This window comes from Hemiscyllium ocellatum, chromosome 16 (genome assembly GCF_020745735.1).
Source record: "Hemiscyllium ocellatum isolate sHemOce1 chromosome 16, sHemOce1.pat.X.cur, whole genome shotgun sequence".
NCBI lineage: Eukaryota > Metazoa > Chordata > Chondrichthyes > Orectolobiformes > Hemiscylliidae > Hemiscyllium > Hemiscyllium ocellatum.
The window spans coordinates 58,611,271-58,628,968 of record NC_083416.1 but is presented as its reverse complement, the minus strand read 5'-3'; the positions used below and the strand labels follow the sequence as shown (position 1 = coordinate 58,628,968).

At 42.2% G+C, this 17,698-nt stretch overlaps 1 protein-coding gene across 3 annotated transcripts in view; it reads left to right on the top strand.

Moving 5' to 3' along the window:
• The window catches only part of LOC132823228 (uncharacterized), a 36,771-nt gene extending 19,275 nt beyond the window's left edge, over positions 1–17,496 (top strand). For 2 of the 3 annotated variants that reach the window (XM_060836855.1, XM_060836854.1), the window contains 3 exons: positions 10,988–11,143; positions 12,883–13,036; positions 16,262–17,496. In XM_060836855.1, the coding sequence (XP_060692838.1) occupies positions 10,988–11,143; positions 12,883–13,036; positions 16,262–16,383 (432 nt within the window). In that variant the 3' untranslated portion in view covers positions 16,384–17,496. The remainder of the gene's footprint in view (positions 1–10,987; positions 11,144–12,882; positions 13,037–16,261) is intronic. The other variant, XM_060836857.1, reaches the window with a different exon arrangement.
• Positions 17,497–17,698: the final 202 nt, after the last annotated feature.

The window sequence follows — 17,698 nt, the reverse complement described above, 5'->3', positions numbered from 1 at the left end:
CAGGCTTGGACTTTTTTTTTGCTTATAACTTTAGATGGCTACTCTTTTGATCTAATATAACCTTTCATTGATTTTGTCAGCCATGGTTGGGCCATTTTCCCTGTTGTATCTTTAAAGGAAAGTCACCATTGACCCAGAGGGCTATTTTCCTTTTAGATAGGAACAACTGGCAATGGTTTACTCTGAGGATCACCAGACCTCAGGAAAGGTGGGACCTTTGCTGTAATTTCAGACCAACACAAGAATGGAACCCATACTGGTATCACTCAGTATGACAAACCAGCCAGCCATCCCACTGAGCTAAACGACCTCTCAATATGGCTGGAGTAAGTCACGTAATAGTTCTTCAGAGACTATCTATTTCCTGTGGAGTCATACCTTTTAATGTATTTTCCCAATCCAGCTAGCCATTTCGTGCTCTATGTTTTCATAATTTCCTTTATTCAATTTGATTTAAATTTAGCATCCTTGCTTCAGATTTTACTATCTCACTTTCAAACATAAACTACTCACTCATCCCTATAGATTCTTTTATCTTTAAGATTTATCAGCAAGATTGTTAATTCACCCTTTTTCTTTACAGAATAGATCCAAAATAGCCTATGCTCTCGAACATAGAACGTAGAACATAGAACATAGAAAAGTACAGCACAGCACAGGCCCTTCGGCCCATGGTATTGATTAACCCTAATGTAAAATAAAATAACTTAACCGACGCACCCCTCCCTCATTGCTATCCATGTGCATGTCCAGCAGTCGTTTAAATGTCCCTAATGACTCTGCTTCCACCACCACCGCTGGCAACACATTCCAACTCTCTGCGTAAAGAACCTTCCTCTGATGTCTCCTTTCTCCTAATATCATAAAATTATGACCCCCTGTGCCATTCAATCCTGCCCTAGCAAAATGTCTCTGGCTATTGACTCTGTCCATGCCTCTCATTATCTTGTATACCTCTCTAACTCCTTCTCTCCAGAGAGAAAAGTCTGAGCTTAGTCAACCTCTCTTCATAAGGCAAGCCCTCCAGTCCAGGCTTCTTTGCACCCTCTCCAAAGCCTCTGGATCTTTCCAATAGCAGGGCGACCAGAACTGGACACAATATTCCAAGTGTGGTCTCTCCAGGGTCTTGTAGAGCTGTAGCAAAATCTCACAGCTCTTAAACTCGATCACCCTGGTAATGAAAGCCAAAACACCATATGCTTTCTTAACAACCCTATCCACATGTGTGGCAACTTTGAGGGATCTATGTACTTGAACACTGAGATTCCTCTGTTCCTGCACACTGCCAAGAATCCTGTTTTTAATCCTAAATTCAGCATTCAAATTCAACTTTCCAAAATGCATCACTTCACATTTATCCAGGTTGAACTCCATCTGCCATTTCTCAGCCCAGCTCAGCATCCTGTCTCTGTCTGTCTGTCCCGTCTCTGTCATTTATAAAAACTACAAAGAACAAAGGACCAAGAACAGAGCCCTACGGGAGCCCACTCAACACTGACCTCCAGGCAGAATACTTTCCGTCTGCAACCACTGTCTGCCTTCTGTCAGCCAATCAATTCTGAATCCAGACAGCCAAGTCTCCCTGTATCCCATACTTCCTGACTTTATAATGAGCCTACCATGGGGAACCTTGTCAAATGCCTTGCTCAAATACACCACATCCACTGCTCGACCTTCGGCGACCTGTTTTGTCACCTCCTCATAACCTCAATAAGGTTTGTGAGGTATGACCTGCCCCTCACAAAACCATGCTGACTGCCTTTAATCACATTATGCTTTTCCAAATAATCATAAATCCTATCCCTCAGAATTCTTTCCAAAACTTTGCTGACCATAGATGAAAGACTGACTCATCTATAATTGCCAGGGATTTCCCTATCACCCTTCTTGAAAAGGGGAACGATATTCACCCCATTCCAATCCTCCGGAACGACTCCCGTGGAGAGTGAGGAAGCGAAGATCTTTGCCAGCAGCGTAGCAACCTCCTTTCTCGTTGACGGAGCAGCCTAGGATAAATCTGGTCTGGCCCTGGGGATTTATCAACCTTAATGTTTGCCAAAATTTGCAGCTCATCAACTTCATCAATCTTGATTTGTTCAAGCCTGTATCCCAGCGCCTCAAAGTTCTCATTCACAACAAGTTCCCTTTCCTTGGTGAAAACCGAAGTAAAAACACATTTAGGGCTTCCTCTTTTTGCTCAGACTCCTGCACAAGTTCCCTGTGCTATCTCTGATCAGTCCGACCTTCTCCCTGATCATTCTAGTCAGGTCTTCAATGTGCTACTCTAGAAAACCATCCCTAACACACTCCAGAAACTGTCCTCAACATCTATAGTGATTCAGATGTTCATTTAAAAAATCCCCAGAAAGTAAACATTTCCTATAAGGCACGCAAATCAACTTTGTTTGGCAATTGAATGTTAATGAAAATGGGAGGTGAAACAACTCCACAGAAGCTACTACTCCATCACCAAGTCACTCATTATTTACACAGGGTGGGTCCTTGACATTGATCCACCTCTCTCAGAGCCAGCTCTCAGGGTGAACAGAACCTCTGACACAGCTGTTTATATTTTTTCATTTTTGTCTTTTTTGGGTTTTTTTCCCCTTGTCTTTTAACCCCCACAATACTGCCTAACTGTGGTAGTGCTTATTTTTCCCCAGCACCCATGATGTGTGTGTGCAGGTGTGAGACACAGTGAGAGACACAAAGTGTACAAATCTTTATTCAATTTCCACTACCAGGAAGATAGGAAAACACCCGGGTGGCCAGTGACAAGCAGTGGCCTTCACATCAAAGGGCAATGCTGTGTGATCAAACAGTGAAGGGGAGGGCAGGGACTCACACCTGTTTATTTTTTTTTATTTTATTAAACAAATTACAAAAACAGTTTACAACAAACAGTTACATTTACAGCTGCATACAAGAGACAGCAATTTTACAAGGGAGAGGAACAGCAAAGCCAGGCCCCAAACCCTACTGTTCAAACAGTTTACAGGGACATGAGGACAAACCTCAAATCCCAGTTTCACATATAAAAATATAAAGAGACATCAACAATGGACATTTGTGCATGAGACAATACTGTTACATATATAAGTGCAGACAATACAGATCCAGCAAGCCCCCGCCCCTCTCACCTTCCGACCACTCTAAGGCAGCCCGCCCCTACCCACCTTCCGGTTCCCGGTCCACCCCATGCCCCTTCCAGTTCTCAGTCTGCCCTGACACACCTTTCGACCATCTCTAGGACAGCCCACCCCAGTACCCGCCCGGGGTGACAGCGGTCAGGACAGCCTACCCACCTTCCAGCTTCACTAACCACCCTCAGCACCTTTCGACCACCTCTGGGGCAGCCCGCCCTGGTACCTGTCCGGGGTGACAGTGCTGAGGACGGCTACCTGCATTCTGGTTCTCGGTCTGCCCCTACATACCATTGGGCTCTTACCCACCCCATTGCACCTCCGACCAGTGGGCTATCCTGGCACACCTTTCGGCCACCTCTACGACAGCCTTCTCTGGGATGACAGCATGTAGGGTAGCCCTCAAGCCGTCCGGATCTCAGTCCACCCCTACGCGCCTGCTGGCTCTCAGTTGCTCTGACACCTTTCAACCACCTCTAGGACAGCCCGTCCCAATTACCCCTTATCGGGACAACAGCGCTCAGAACGGCCTATCCACCATCTGGCTCTTGGGGTGACTGGCATCAGGGTGGCCTACCCACTCTCCGGCTTTCAGGACAGCCTACCGACCTTCAGGTTGGTAGGATGGCCTACCCACCCTCCGGCTCTCGGGGTGACAGCTTTCAGGATGACCCATGAGCCTCCCAGCTCACAGCAAGGCCTGCCAGACACAGGGACACACAAGACATTGCAGGTGATAGACCCAGGAAACACCACAATACAGTTAGTTACCAAAAAACAGTCCTTTCTGGTACACAGTCCAAATCTATATAGTCTTCAAGATATGGAATCCATTTCCAGGAAGAGTCCACTCCAGTATACAATGTGCAATGTCAGAATTAGAGTCCGCTCCAAACTGCAGAGTCCGTTGCTAAAAACAGTCCGCAACCAAAGGCAGAGTCCACTCCTGGAGGCAGCAAATGCACACTCCACAGCACACAGTTGTTCAGTCTCAATGGAGTCCTGGTCCAGCCTTGGAGAGCCAGGCCCACTCACAGGAACATAGTACTTAATACAGGTGCAGTTAACTCACAGGGGTTTGGTCCACTCCTGAAGGAAAGGTCTTCTCCCAAACTCCAGGATACAGCAACTGCTCACCTCCCAGCACACACACAGGTGTTCAATCTTCAGAGGCCCAGTCCCAGGGCTAGGCTTCCCCACAGGAACAGCTCCTCTGGTAAAATGTATGTCTTCCACAAGAGCTCAGTCCAAACACCAATAAAAAGTGAAGGCACTCACAAAGGAAACTAGGGTCCAAGGGCTAAGCCCTACCACAAAATTATTATCCTTTTCTCAAAAAAAGTAAAAAGAGAAAAGAGTAACACACAGACTGAAACCAGCCAGTGAAGCAACAACCCCCTAATGAGAACTGAGCCACACCTGAAGCACATTATGTGCATCAGGAGTTTAACAGTCAGTCCTCATTAAAAGGAATGCCAGTTAACGACCTGGCTAAATAATTCAGGAATCACGTTTCCATCCCAGAAAAAAGGAGCAGAAACCAACTATACCACCAGCCAGCACAGAGTCAGTCCCCTAAACTGAGGGGACTCTGAAACTCCTGTTTATATCTGTCAGCCAGGGCTCCCAGATTGGTCCACGTTAACAGCCAGGGGACTCACATTCCATTAGGTCCACCTGGCTGACCTCATTATAATCGCTATAGGAGGAAGAAAAGAAATCAGAAGCACAGTAAAAAACCATAAGGACTTGTCTAGCTGGCTGTCAACATATACTACAACCAATGTGAATGATCAAATATCCAGTTAAGACACATATCCTAGCTTTTGCAACTTCAACCAGATTTTTCCAATTGTTTAATCTTCATCCACCACAAAACCCAACATACCACTGCTGCCTGTATCCTTAACCACACCTCAGCCTCTCATCATTGACACATCCAATCCAGCAGTGTCAACATTGCTTGTTTACAACTTTTAATATACCAAAGTAATAATAAATGAAATAGAAGTGGAAACTTTAATCACATGCAGATTTCTAAGGCTCAGGTGATGTTATGAGCCTATGACTTCCCAGGAAGCTGAGCTGGCCCACCTTCCTAATCTCAATCATCACTCATGGTTCTTTTCCATTTGATTAATGTACATTCCCCTGCCCCTGTGATGTTGAAGCATTCAGCCACCTAGTTCGACACTGTGGAAATTGCACACTAAGTGCTGCAGACTAGTCTCAATATTAAATCAGAGTATGTGCAGGTAAGTGACAAGCAGCAAAATAGGTAGCTAGTTGGTTATAAAATAGGAAATAATGTGTTAAGCCTAGATATGCCAATAAACATCAGTTTAAAACAGTGTCCAATAGGGAATGTTGTTGTGACCACGCTGGGTCACCTTCTATCGTAATAATTTTAACTTGCGAATCATTATGTGAAATTTCAAGATTTTCTGATGCCAATAAATTCAGAGGTGTAGGCTTTACAAGAGATAAATTTAAAAAAAGCTACAAGGTGACTTTAACAAAATTGCAGTTTGACTACATAATTGACAAATGAATTTGATGGCAGCGAAATGTGAGGTGGTACTTTTAATCAAATGCATAAAGTGGCCACATAATGAGAGGAAGGAGCTAAGGCAACTGTGGATAGAAATCAGCCAATTATTAAAAACAGTCAATAGTGCTACAAAAAAAAACAAACCAATGTGGTTTTGTGGTTCATTTCTGAAGGAATATAATTGAAAAGCAAGAAGTTAGTAAGTTTGCAGATGACACCAAAATTGGAGGTGTAGTGGACAGCAAAGTAGGTTACCTCACATTACAAAGGGATCTTGATCAGATGAGCCAATAGGCTGAGAAGAGAAAGACCGGGTGACTTATAGATGTTTACAAAATTATGAGGGGCATGGATAGGATAAATCGACAAAGTATTTTCCCTGGAGTGGGGAGTCCAGAACTAGAGGGCATAGGTTTAGGGTAAGAGGGGAAAGATATAAAAGAGACCTAAGGGGCAACATTTTCATGCAGAAGGTGGTACGTGTATGGAATGAGCTGCCAGACGAAGTGGTGAAGGTTATACAATGGCAACATTTAAGAGGCATTTGGATGGGTATATGAATAGTAAGGGTTTGAAGGGATATGGGCTGGGTGCTGGCAGGTGGGACTAGATTAGGTTGGGATGTCTGGTCGGCATGGACGAGTTGGACCAAAGGGTGTCTCCGTGCTGTACATCTCTATGACTCTATGACTCTAAGTTGAAATGAACTTGTATTGAATTTTAAGTGCACCACAGTTGGAGACCACTGCACAGTTCTTGTCTCCATGTTATAAAGCAGATGTAGAGTCATTGGAGAAGGTTCAGAAAAGATGCACAATGGTGATATCAGATGACAGAACTGAGAGGATATAAGCTTCAGGTAAAAGACTGGGGCAGAATCTTGTTGAGCAGTCTGGGGTCTCCGTGCTGGCTGGAGTCACATATTAGGAAAGGTCCTTGAGGGTGCACTGAGGGGATTTATCTAAATAGTTGCAGAGATGGGTGAATTTACTTACTAGGTCAAAGAGGTTGGGTTTGTTTTCCATAGCGAAAGGGAGATTGAGAGGAGATTTGATTGAGGCACAGAACATTATGACAGGTTTTGATATGAAAGACAAAGAAATAACATTCTCATTAGTTAATGGCGCAAAGACAAGAGGAGTTAACTTCGGGTAAGGGATGCAAAAGGATGTGAAGAAGATGCTTTCATGGGGCAAATGTCGATGAAGTTGGTGAGAGCAGAGTTGGTCAATGATTTCAAAAGGAAATGATATGGGAAATTGAAAGAAATAAACTTGCTTTGGAATGCAGCTGTCAGACTCAACCTTGTTTTATGAAAGGAAAGTCTTAATTGACTAATTTTCTGGAGTTCTTGGAGAATATAATATGCAGAGTTGATAAAGGGAAACTAGTAGATGTAGTGATTTTGAATTTCTGGAAAGCATTTGATAAGGTGCTTGCAGTATTGGGGCATGAATTGAGAACTGGCTAATACACAGAAGACAGTATGATGATGAATCCGTCTTTTTCAGGTTGGAAAGATGAAATTAGTGGATTTCCACAAAGATCAGTTAGGGCCTCAATTATTTATTATCTATGTTAAAAGTTTGGAAGCGGAAGTAGAGTATAATGTGTCCAAACTTGCTGATGATATTAAAAAATCAGAGAATACATAGAATCTCTACAGTATGGAAACAGGCCATTCGGTCCAATGTGTCACACCGACCCTCCAAACAGCATCCCACCCAGGCTCATCCCCCTACCCTATTCCTGCAAATCCCATGGCTAACATACCCAAACTGCACCTCCCTGGATACTATGAACAATTTAACATGGCCAATCCTCTTAACTTGCACAGCTTTGGACTGTGGCAGGAAACTAGAGCATCATGGCTGGAATTGAACCCAGGTCCCTGGTGCTGTGCGATAGCAGTGTTAACCACTGAGGGAGTATACAATGATGAGGACAATAAGAAATTTGCAAGTGGATATAGTTAAGTTGAATGAGTGTGTAGAAACTTGGCAGATGGAGTTTAATAGAAAAGTGTGAGAAATATGAATTGATGATTTATTTACAGAGGAACCTCGAATACCTGGAGGGCACGGGCAGAGGGTATTTTGGTTGGTTAATTGAATTCCGAATAATTGAATGCTGGATAACATAGTTTGGCCAAATATCGGGACCTTGCGATCTTGCCGATTAATCCAATATTCGGATAATGCAATGCTAGATAATTGAGGTTCCTCTGGATTAATCTTAATATTGCCTGAAGGGACCTTGAGACTGGTTTCCTTTGGAATTCATGGTTGGCAGATAAATGCTGAAATTTGCAGATATAAAATAACTTCCAGCAGCCACCAAAGCTCACTGATAAAAGTGACACCAGCCCTAGTTTAACATGGGTGCGATAGCTGTTAATGGCATCATCCGTTTTTCAATATTGAGCATTTTTCAAGATTTCTCTGGGAGGAATAATTTACTCAGAGGTTTTGCCTTTACAAGTACCTAGTGCTTGTTGAAAACAGACTTTAATGCTGAGGAACAACAATTGTGATTGTTGGCATTGTGGACAGGGCCTTCTTCCCAGTGTGGACCTTCGTTGGCCATCATGGGAAGCTTTAAAAATGACGGCTGGCATCTGTTCCATGTACATTCCACGTTGTTGCCACATCTTTCTTTCAGTTCTACAGCTGTTATGGCAGCTACATTGTTGTTCGAACTAGCTGGGCCCTTCTGCTGCCCGGAAGGTTGTGAGATAGATTAGCGGAGAATTCATTGCTTCCTGGTGCCAAGGTGTGTATGTTCGCTGACAAACTTCAGGCACTCAGTGTTATTTGCATTTGATTTTAAGACTTTGGCTACCACTTGCCACCTTGTAGTAAGATCAGATAGAGATTCAGTTAAATGATCATGGACAGGGTTTTACTGAACAGAACAAGATACCAAGGAAGGTCAGAAAGGACAATGTCTGGAAACCTACAGACGCAAGTTTCAATTCTATGTGATCTTACACACATGCTCAGTAGCTACTCTTACAGCAAAGATATAATTCATTTGGTTAAGAAGAAAAAGGAAGCACATGTCAGGTATAGACAGGATAGATCAAGTGAATCCTTAAAAGAGTATAAAGGCAGTTGGAGTATACTTAAGAGAGAAATCAGGAGGGCAAAAGGGATATGAGATAGCTTTGGCAAATAGAGTGCAGGAGAATCCAAAGAGTTTTTACAAATACATTAAGGACAGTTGGGTAACTAGGGACAGAATAGGGCCGTTCAAAGATCAGCAAGGTGGCCTTTGTGTAGAGCCACAGGAGATGGGGGAGATACTAAACGAGTATTTTGCATCAGTATTTACTGTAGAAAAGAACATAGAAGATATAGAATGTAGAGAAATAGATGGTGACATCTATGGTGACATATTTCAGATGAGGAAGTATCTGAAGTCTTGAAACATATAAAAGTGGAATAATCTCCAGGACCTAATCAGGTGTACCTCAGAACTCTGTAGGAAGATAGGGAAGTGATTGCTGGGCCCCTTGCTGAGATATTTGTATCATTGATAGTCATAGGTGAGGTGCTGGAAGACTGGAGGTTGGCTAACGTGGTGCCACTGTTTAAGAAGGGTGGTAAGGACAAGCCAGGGAACTATAGACTGGTGAGCCTGACATTTGGTGGGCAAGTTGTTCGAGGGAATCCTGAGGGACAGGATTTACACGTACTTGGAAAGGCAAGGACTCATTAGGGATTGTTAACATGGCTTTGTGCTTTGGAAATCATGTTTCTCAAACTTGATTGAGTTTTTTGAATAAGTAACAAAGAGGATTGATGAGGGCAGAGTGGCAGACGTGCTCTGTATGAACTTCAGTAAGGCGTTCGACAAGGTTCCCCATGGGAGATTGGTTAGCAAGGTTAGATCTCATGGAATACAGGGAGAACTAGCCATTTGGATACAGAACTGGCTCAAAGGTAGAAGACAGAGAGTGGTGATGGAAGGTTGTTTTTCAGATTGGAGGCCTGTGACTAGTGGAGTGCCACAAGAATCGGTGCTGGTCCACTACTTTTTGTCATTTACATAAATTATTTGGATGTGAGCATAAGAGGTACAGTTAGTAAGTTTCAGATGACACCAAAGTTGGAGGGGCAATGGACAGCGAAGGAGATTACCTCAGATTACAACAGGATCTTGATCAGAAAGGACAATGTGCTGAGAAGTGGCAGATGGGATTTAAATTAGATAAATGTGAAATGCTGCATTTTGGGAAATCAAATCTTAGCAGGACTTATACATTTAATGGTAAGGTCCTGGGGAGTGTTGCTGAACAAAGAGACCTTGGAGTGCAGGTTCATAGCTCCTTGAAAATGGAGTCGCAGGTAGATAGGATAGTGAAGAAGGCGTTTGGTATGCTTTCCTTTATTGGTCAGAGTATTGAGTACAGGAGTTGGGAGGTCATGTTGCAGCTGTACAGGACGTTGGTTAGGCCACTGTTGGAATATTGCATGCAATTCTGGTCTCCTTCTTGTCGGAAGGATGTTGTGAAACCTGAAAGTGTTCAGAAAAGATTTACAAGGATGTTGCCGGGGTTGGAGGAGTTGAGCTATAGGGAGATGTTGAATAGGCTAGGGCTGTTTTCCCTGCAACGTTGGAGGCTGAGGGGTGACCTTATAGAGGTTTACAAAATCATGAGGGGCATGGATAGGATAAATAGACAAAGTCTTTTCCCTGGGATGGGGGAGTCTAGAACTGGAGGGCATAGGTTTAGGGTGAGAGGGGAAAGATATAGAAGAGACTTAAGGGGCAACTTTTTTATGCAGAGGGTGATACGTGTATGCATGAGCTGCCAGAGGAAGTGGTGGAGGCTGGTACAATTTCAATATTTAAAAGGCATCTGAGTGAGTGTCTGAATATGAAGGGTTTGGAGGGATATGGGCTGGGTGCTGGCAGGTGGGAGTAGATTGGGTTGGGATATCTGGTCAGCATGGACAGGTTGGTCTAAAGGGTCTGTTTCTGTGCTGTACATCTCTATGACTTTATGACTTTAATTAACCTTTACGCCACAGTGCTTAAAACTGACCAGATGTTTCCATGGCATCATTTTGCACACTGCAGTTCCTACTTAACGGTTACACACTCTACATGTACAGTAATAGCATTCACTAAATATGTATCCTGTATACATCCTCTCTTTAGACTTGGTCTACTGTCAGACTACAATGAACGTTGCACATATTGCAATGGGATCTCATGATAGCAGTCATGCAACAGTAAATACCAACTTCTCTCTCTAATATCAGCATATGCTGTTACATTTGCACAGATTGGTGTTTCTGGACCTTCTAATAAAGGAATGGGAATATTGAACAGAATCTGTAATATGATGGAGAAGATTACTGAACTGGAGAGAGATCGAATGGTGCTGCTGAGGCAAAACAATGAACTTCAGCATCAGTTATCTCAAAGTCAACAGACGGAAGTAAGTTATGAATAATTCCTTTGCTTTGTGTTTCATTAAAAATTGTTTATATAGTCCCGGATCATGGATGCATGGGTTTAAAACTGAGGCTGTAATTAAGCCAGGATCATAATGAATGGTGGAGCAGGTTTGAAGGGCTGAATGGCCAACACCTGCTGTTATTTTCTATGTAAAACTAACAAAAGAGAAAATTAGTAGCTCTTTGTGTTATCTATGCTTCAGTAAAAAAATTCTTTTCGGTTTTAGATTAGATTAGACTTACAGTGTGGAAACAGGCCCTTCGGCCCAACAAGTCCACACCGACGCGAAACCCCACCCATACCCCTACATTTACCCCTTACCTAACACTACGGGCAATTTAGCATGGCCAATTCACCTGACCCGCACATCTTTGGACTGTAGGAGGAAACCCACGCTGACACGGGGAGAACGTGCAAACTCCACACAGTCAGTCACCTGAGTCAGGAATTGAACCCGGGTCTCAGGCGCTGTGAGGCAGCAGTGCTAACCACTGTGCCACCGCGCTGGTTTTGTAGATGCATGGCTGGTATTTAGGTAGGCTTTTATTTGTCAATGGTCAGGAATGCTGGGACCACCGTGGGACTCACTCTCCTCTGTAGTATGGATCATCCGTCCTTCTAATCCACTATCTTCCCCCACCCCCTAATCTCACTCCTCAATACCTGTTCTCTATTCTCCAACCCTCCTGCTGGGAAGGGGGCCAGCATGTCACCAGGTTGCATGAAGATCCATTACTTTGGGTCATTGCAACAATCTAATGACACAGAACTCATCTCTGAGTTAAAATCCAGCCACTAAAAGTTAACAACAACAGTTACAGAGCTGTTCATCAGAACTTACTATGAACTATAACATGCTGCTGTCAATCAGTTTTCAACTGACTCTCAGTTCTTTCCTTTTCTTAAAAGTGGTAGCTCATATGAGTACAGGTTCACAGCTATTAACCTAGATAGCCATTTGACATGAGTATCAAATGCAAGAGCCAAACCCAGTCTTGTTCAGATCTAGTTTCTCTCCCACGGCTCATATCCACTTTTAGTCAGGGATAGATAATTCCAGACATTCCTCTATACAGGGGTGATATTTGCTTGGCAAGGGCTGCAGGCAAAGGTTCGGTTTGGTGTCAGTACTGTTCACTTGGGTCTTATGTCAAAGGTTGGAATGGGTCAGAAAAAATAGCCAACTAAGAATCAGGGGCCAGCTATTGCTCATTTACGGGTATCATTTAACTGGAACAAAAACAGAAATTGCTGGAAAAGCTTAGCAGATCTGGCAGCGTCCGTGGAGAGGAATCCGAGTTAACGTTTTGGGTAGAATGACCCTTCCTCAGAAACTTTCATTCCTTTAACTTGATCTGCTTTGAGCCTCTGGTATTCTCAGAACTCGACAACAATGCACAGTTCATGTGCTTTGATTGCCACTCCAGCTTTCCCAAGGTTGAGGTATAAAATATAACTCATAATACTATAACTAGGATCAATGGAAATCTGGAATCAAATAGGGATTTCCCATGGCAGGTTGACTATTACACCAGGTAAAGCATTGAATCACTGAGCAACTGAGGAGCTGCTTTCAGCTAAAATATTAATTTGTATCTAGAAGGAAGCTCAAAAACAAAGTTTCTTGTAAATTGGGCTAAACTTAATTAGGCTTCAGAGCTTTCAATCATTAACAAATCAATACGAATCATTGTACAATATTTCTCTTGTCTATTGTAGGCCACATTTCTTAGCTGCTGTACCTGTGGTGCAGGAGCTAAGGTGAGTGCTTCTCACATTATTCCACGGCAAACCATTTGTTCCAGACAGATGCTGACAAGGAACAACCCAATAACAGAAGTAAAGAGTCAGGTTTCCCTTGGCCCATCTTCAGGTAAACTCTCAACTTCTTCTCATGTTCAGCTTTAAAGCAGTTTCACTGACTGTACGGTACTTATGCCCAATGCTGCTTGCTCCACTCTTTGTGACTGACTCAGGTTGTTGCCTGTTGTGTTATTCAAACCCCAAAAGAAAATTCATTTTTAGTGTCTGTGATGGCTATCTAAGAATCCTGGACAGCATTTCTGATGGTAAATGTTGCAAACTACAACACAACTGACTGTGTTCCCAACTCCTAACACGACAACTGCCGCCCATGCATGTGCAGATGGTCTTTGTGACATAATTCAACCACAACGGTATACCATTCGCCACGCTCGATACTAGGTTATTCTGATTTACACGTGCAGTGGCAAACTAACTTCAAACGCTGAGCATGAAGATATAATTTTGGGGCATTATCTGCCTTTTTTTAAATCAGCTGCACGAAGCGGTTATTTTCATCAAATAAAACAGAACTGCTCTTGCAAAATCTCTAGGTTTTTAAGATTAGAAGCAACATTTTAAGTGAAATTAGGTTGAACTAAAATTCACCTGCCTGGTGAAATTTTAATGTGAGAGAAAGCCTGACAGTAAACACTCAGTTCAAGTTTAACAAAAAAAATCAAATTCCATTGCATGTCAGAAATAACTACATTCTGGGCATTGAATGGGATCTCTGTTTTTTGTTTCAGGTTTCTGATGGGGAACTGATGCTCATGTGTTTGTCTGTACCATGTTCTGTTAACGTATGGGCAGCGCCATCTTGATAACAGGCTCTGAGTATGCAGTCATTGTGCCATCTAGTGGCTGCATTGACAATTAACACAGCAAAAGAAAAATATGTTTTTACTTTAATAATAGCAGACCATCCTGAAACACAGTGCAGTCATTTTAATACTTTTAACGAGTACACTGCAGTTTTCTAAGATGTAAACGTAGATTTGCACACAGAAAAATCACACAAACAGTAATGTAATTATGACCTGATAATCAGTTTTAGTGGTTTTGGTTTATGGATGAATAGTAATCAAGCTCTGGCAAGACCTTCCCTCATATTTTTCAAAATAGTAACAAGGCCTGTTTTACATTTACCTGATGCAGCAGATGGTCTCAGTTTAATGGTGTGTCCAACGTGCCTTTGACAGTGCAGCATTCCCTTGGCATTAAATCACAACAAAAACCTTGAGTTAGTTCGCAAATTGTGGTGGCACTTGAAACCTCAAACGTATGAACAGACAAAATAGGAACAGAAGTAGACCGTTTGGCTCCACGAGCCAGCTCCGCAATGATTCATCTTCAAAATGCCTATTTTCATCCACTCCCTGATAACCCCTGTTTCCCCTGCCTTACAAGAATCTATCCAAGGAGAAAGTGAGGACTGCAGATGCTGGAGATCAGAGCTGAAAATGTATTGCTGGAAAAGCGCAGCAGGTCAGGCAGCATCCAAGGAACAGGAAATTCGACGTTTATGGCGGATTCCTGATGAAGGGCTTATGCCCGAAACATCGAATTTCCTGTTCCTTGGATGCTGCTTGACCTGCTGCGCTTTTCCAGCAACACATTTTCAGCAAGAATCTATCCAATTCTACCTTACAAATATTCCACAACACCAGGTTATAGTCCAACAGGTTTATTTGAAAACACTAGCTCTCAGAGCACTGCTCCTTCATCAGGTAACTGGTGGAGCAGGGTCATAAGACACAGAATTTATAGCAAAGGATCACAGTATCATGCATTAAAACAATGCATTTCAGCACCTCCATATCATCAAAAATATTAAATGATTCTGCCTTCTGAGGTGGAGAGTTCTAAAGTCACATAACACCTTTTAGAGGAATAATTTCTCCTTACCTCTTCTGAATTTTAAATTTTAAAACAATGCCTCCTCTTCTGGCCCCACTGACAAAGGGAGACATACTTTCCACATACACTCAGGGTTTCGTAGACTTCATTCAAGTTACCCATCACTTTTCTAAATCCGAGCAGACACAAATTCAGCCTGCCCAACCTTTGCACATAAGGCACCCCACCCATTCCAGGTATTAATCCAGTAAAGCCCCTTTTGGCGACATATCTGTCTTACCTCCAATCTCTCTCAGTGCCACCTGTAAGTTTAGCTACTATGCTTTCGCTGCATTCATGTAAACTGTTGATGTACATCGTAAAAGTTGAGACCCCCATGAGACTTTGCAACTCTGGATGAGAGGTGTGCACACTACAGACTGAACCATGGCTAACACTTTGCAACTAGAGAAATACTGTGTCCACGAACAAAAAAGAATAATTTACGGTGCCCCTGAGTTTATTTCAATAAAACTAAGGCACATTTTAATGTGAATATCGGGAATCCTGAATTCCAAACCGTAAAAAACTGCTGCCTCTCCATTGACCTAATCTCCCAAAGTCCTGACGGATAAAAGTGCCTAATAGGCAGTGGTAAGCTAGCCATCATAGTTCCTCTCTTCACCAGCGACATTAAATTACTGTGACATATAGTGCATTTGGGTATCAAATATCCTGCTCACAGGAGCTGGCAGCCATTTAGGCGCAGGTAGCACTCCAGCACTGACAGCTATTGCTGATATTGCTTTGAAGTCAATGTGAGGGGGACATTGATGAAGCCATGGGAGAGAGAAAGAGAGACAAGTGAACAGTCTTTAATTGGGAGAAACATTGTTGGGGGACCTGGTGGAGAACGGGGTAGCCAATCGAGTGCACAGTAGCTTCATTCATGTGCCTCCCCTTCCCAATGCTGGATCCCTCAATCAGGCATACTGTCTGACAAGGCTTGCTATATAGTTGACTAATATGTCAAGCTTAGATTAGAGTGCTGCTGGAAAAGCACAGCAGTTCAGGCAGCATCTGAGGAGCAGTAACATCGACGTTTCGGGCAAAAGCCCTTCATCAGGAATACACAGCTCCACTCATAAAATACCAGCAACAGCTCGATCAGGCCCTTGAATGACCATTATGTGCTTCTTAAAGGTCTCAATTAGGAAGGGTTTCCACCCTGGAGTAAGTGAGTATGAGCCAGGAAGGTAGCAGCATGTTCACCCTGCAGCTTCAGCCTGACTGAATAGACCTTTCAAGCCACCCCTAGAAAGGGAGGCAATAGAATAAATTTTGTGTTAATTTTTTGTATATGAATACTCTTGCTACTTTCAAGAAGAAATCTGCTATAATGTCATTCTAATAGTGAGCAACTCAAAACTATTGTTTTTCTTTTTCTGTTTTTCAGAAGCCAGTGCAGGATTTGAACAGTTCAATAGCTCTCAACCCACATTTACTGATGTTACACAGAAACCTCCGGAAACACTGTATCTTGAATCTAAAAGTGATCAATGTGTTAGCAGAATGTGAATGACAAAACATTACGCAAGGAATTGTGTCAGACAATCAACTTTGAATTTTTTGTCCCAATTTATTTAACTTTCACTCAACATCCATAAATATGCATTTCCCGGAAACAGTACTTAAAGATTGAGCAGGAATCTAACAATAGTAGTGCTCCTAGGATCATTATCATTACCCTGCTTTGACCTGCCAAGTTAGCACAGACAAGAGAACAAGTCTGAATTTGCAATCTACTTTGTGAAGTATCACTGCATGGTACAATCTCACAGCTTTAGAACTTAATGAATTGTTCTTGCAATCTATAATACTTACACTGTGGTATGGGTGGGAAGTGACGAATCACTGAGCATGTACCAATAGTACGGGAAGAATGTTCAACTTTAGTGGAAATGTTCAATTTTAGCAGTATTTGAACAGCAAGTCATTAATGCATGCTGTTCTATTTACCCATCCCTTATGCAGCACTAAGGACCCAGTCTGATAGCATCAGTTTGAGAATACACAGAAGTTATAATTTTTGCTCTATGTACCTGGGTACTATGGACTAAAAAAAAAGAACTTTGCTGTCACTGAAATTGTTGAAAAGGATATATTCATCTATAAAAATTCACAACATGCGTTCCAAATAAAATCAGCCTTGTTTCATTTCAACGGAATAACCCCTCCAAAACTTACTTTATGATATAGAAATGACTATTGATATTATTGCCCAAATATTGAGCATACTTTAACTAAATCTCAGCTTAAACCATGTTGAGAGAAATTTGGTACAAATGCTTAAGGGGTTTCTACAATGATATTGTAATAGCAACCACTACTTGATACATTTCTTCAATCCAGCCCTTCCAAACGTAAAGGTCTGCTCAGTTATGTTGCAAATTTTTGTGCATTTAGCTATAAAATTTCCCTTTGTTGTTCCATTTATAAATACCAGAACAAATGGACAACTTCAGGGACTGAAGTTACCAGTTGATTGTAACAGAAAACAACTTGGTTGGTACAAGACAAATTCACGACATCAGGGTCTTATCTAATATTATAACTCTTGGGTGTTCTAGAACTATAGAACTGCAATCCTAATTTTGTAATTTCGAGATTAAAATGCAGTACTGACAGAAAGGTTATGCTATTTCTGAGCCCATAATATCTTTTGAATATTTGTTGAATATATATCAGAAGCGAAGCTCAAATTACATAGAGGTAATTACTAAGTGTTAGTTATATACATTTGATGTATAATACCACCAAATACCAAATACTTCAAGTGACTGAAACCTCCCCCTAATCATATAAAGAGTGTAACAGTTAAAGAATATCAAGC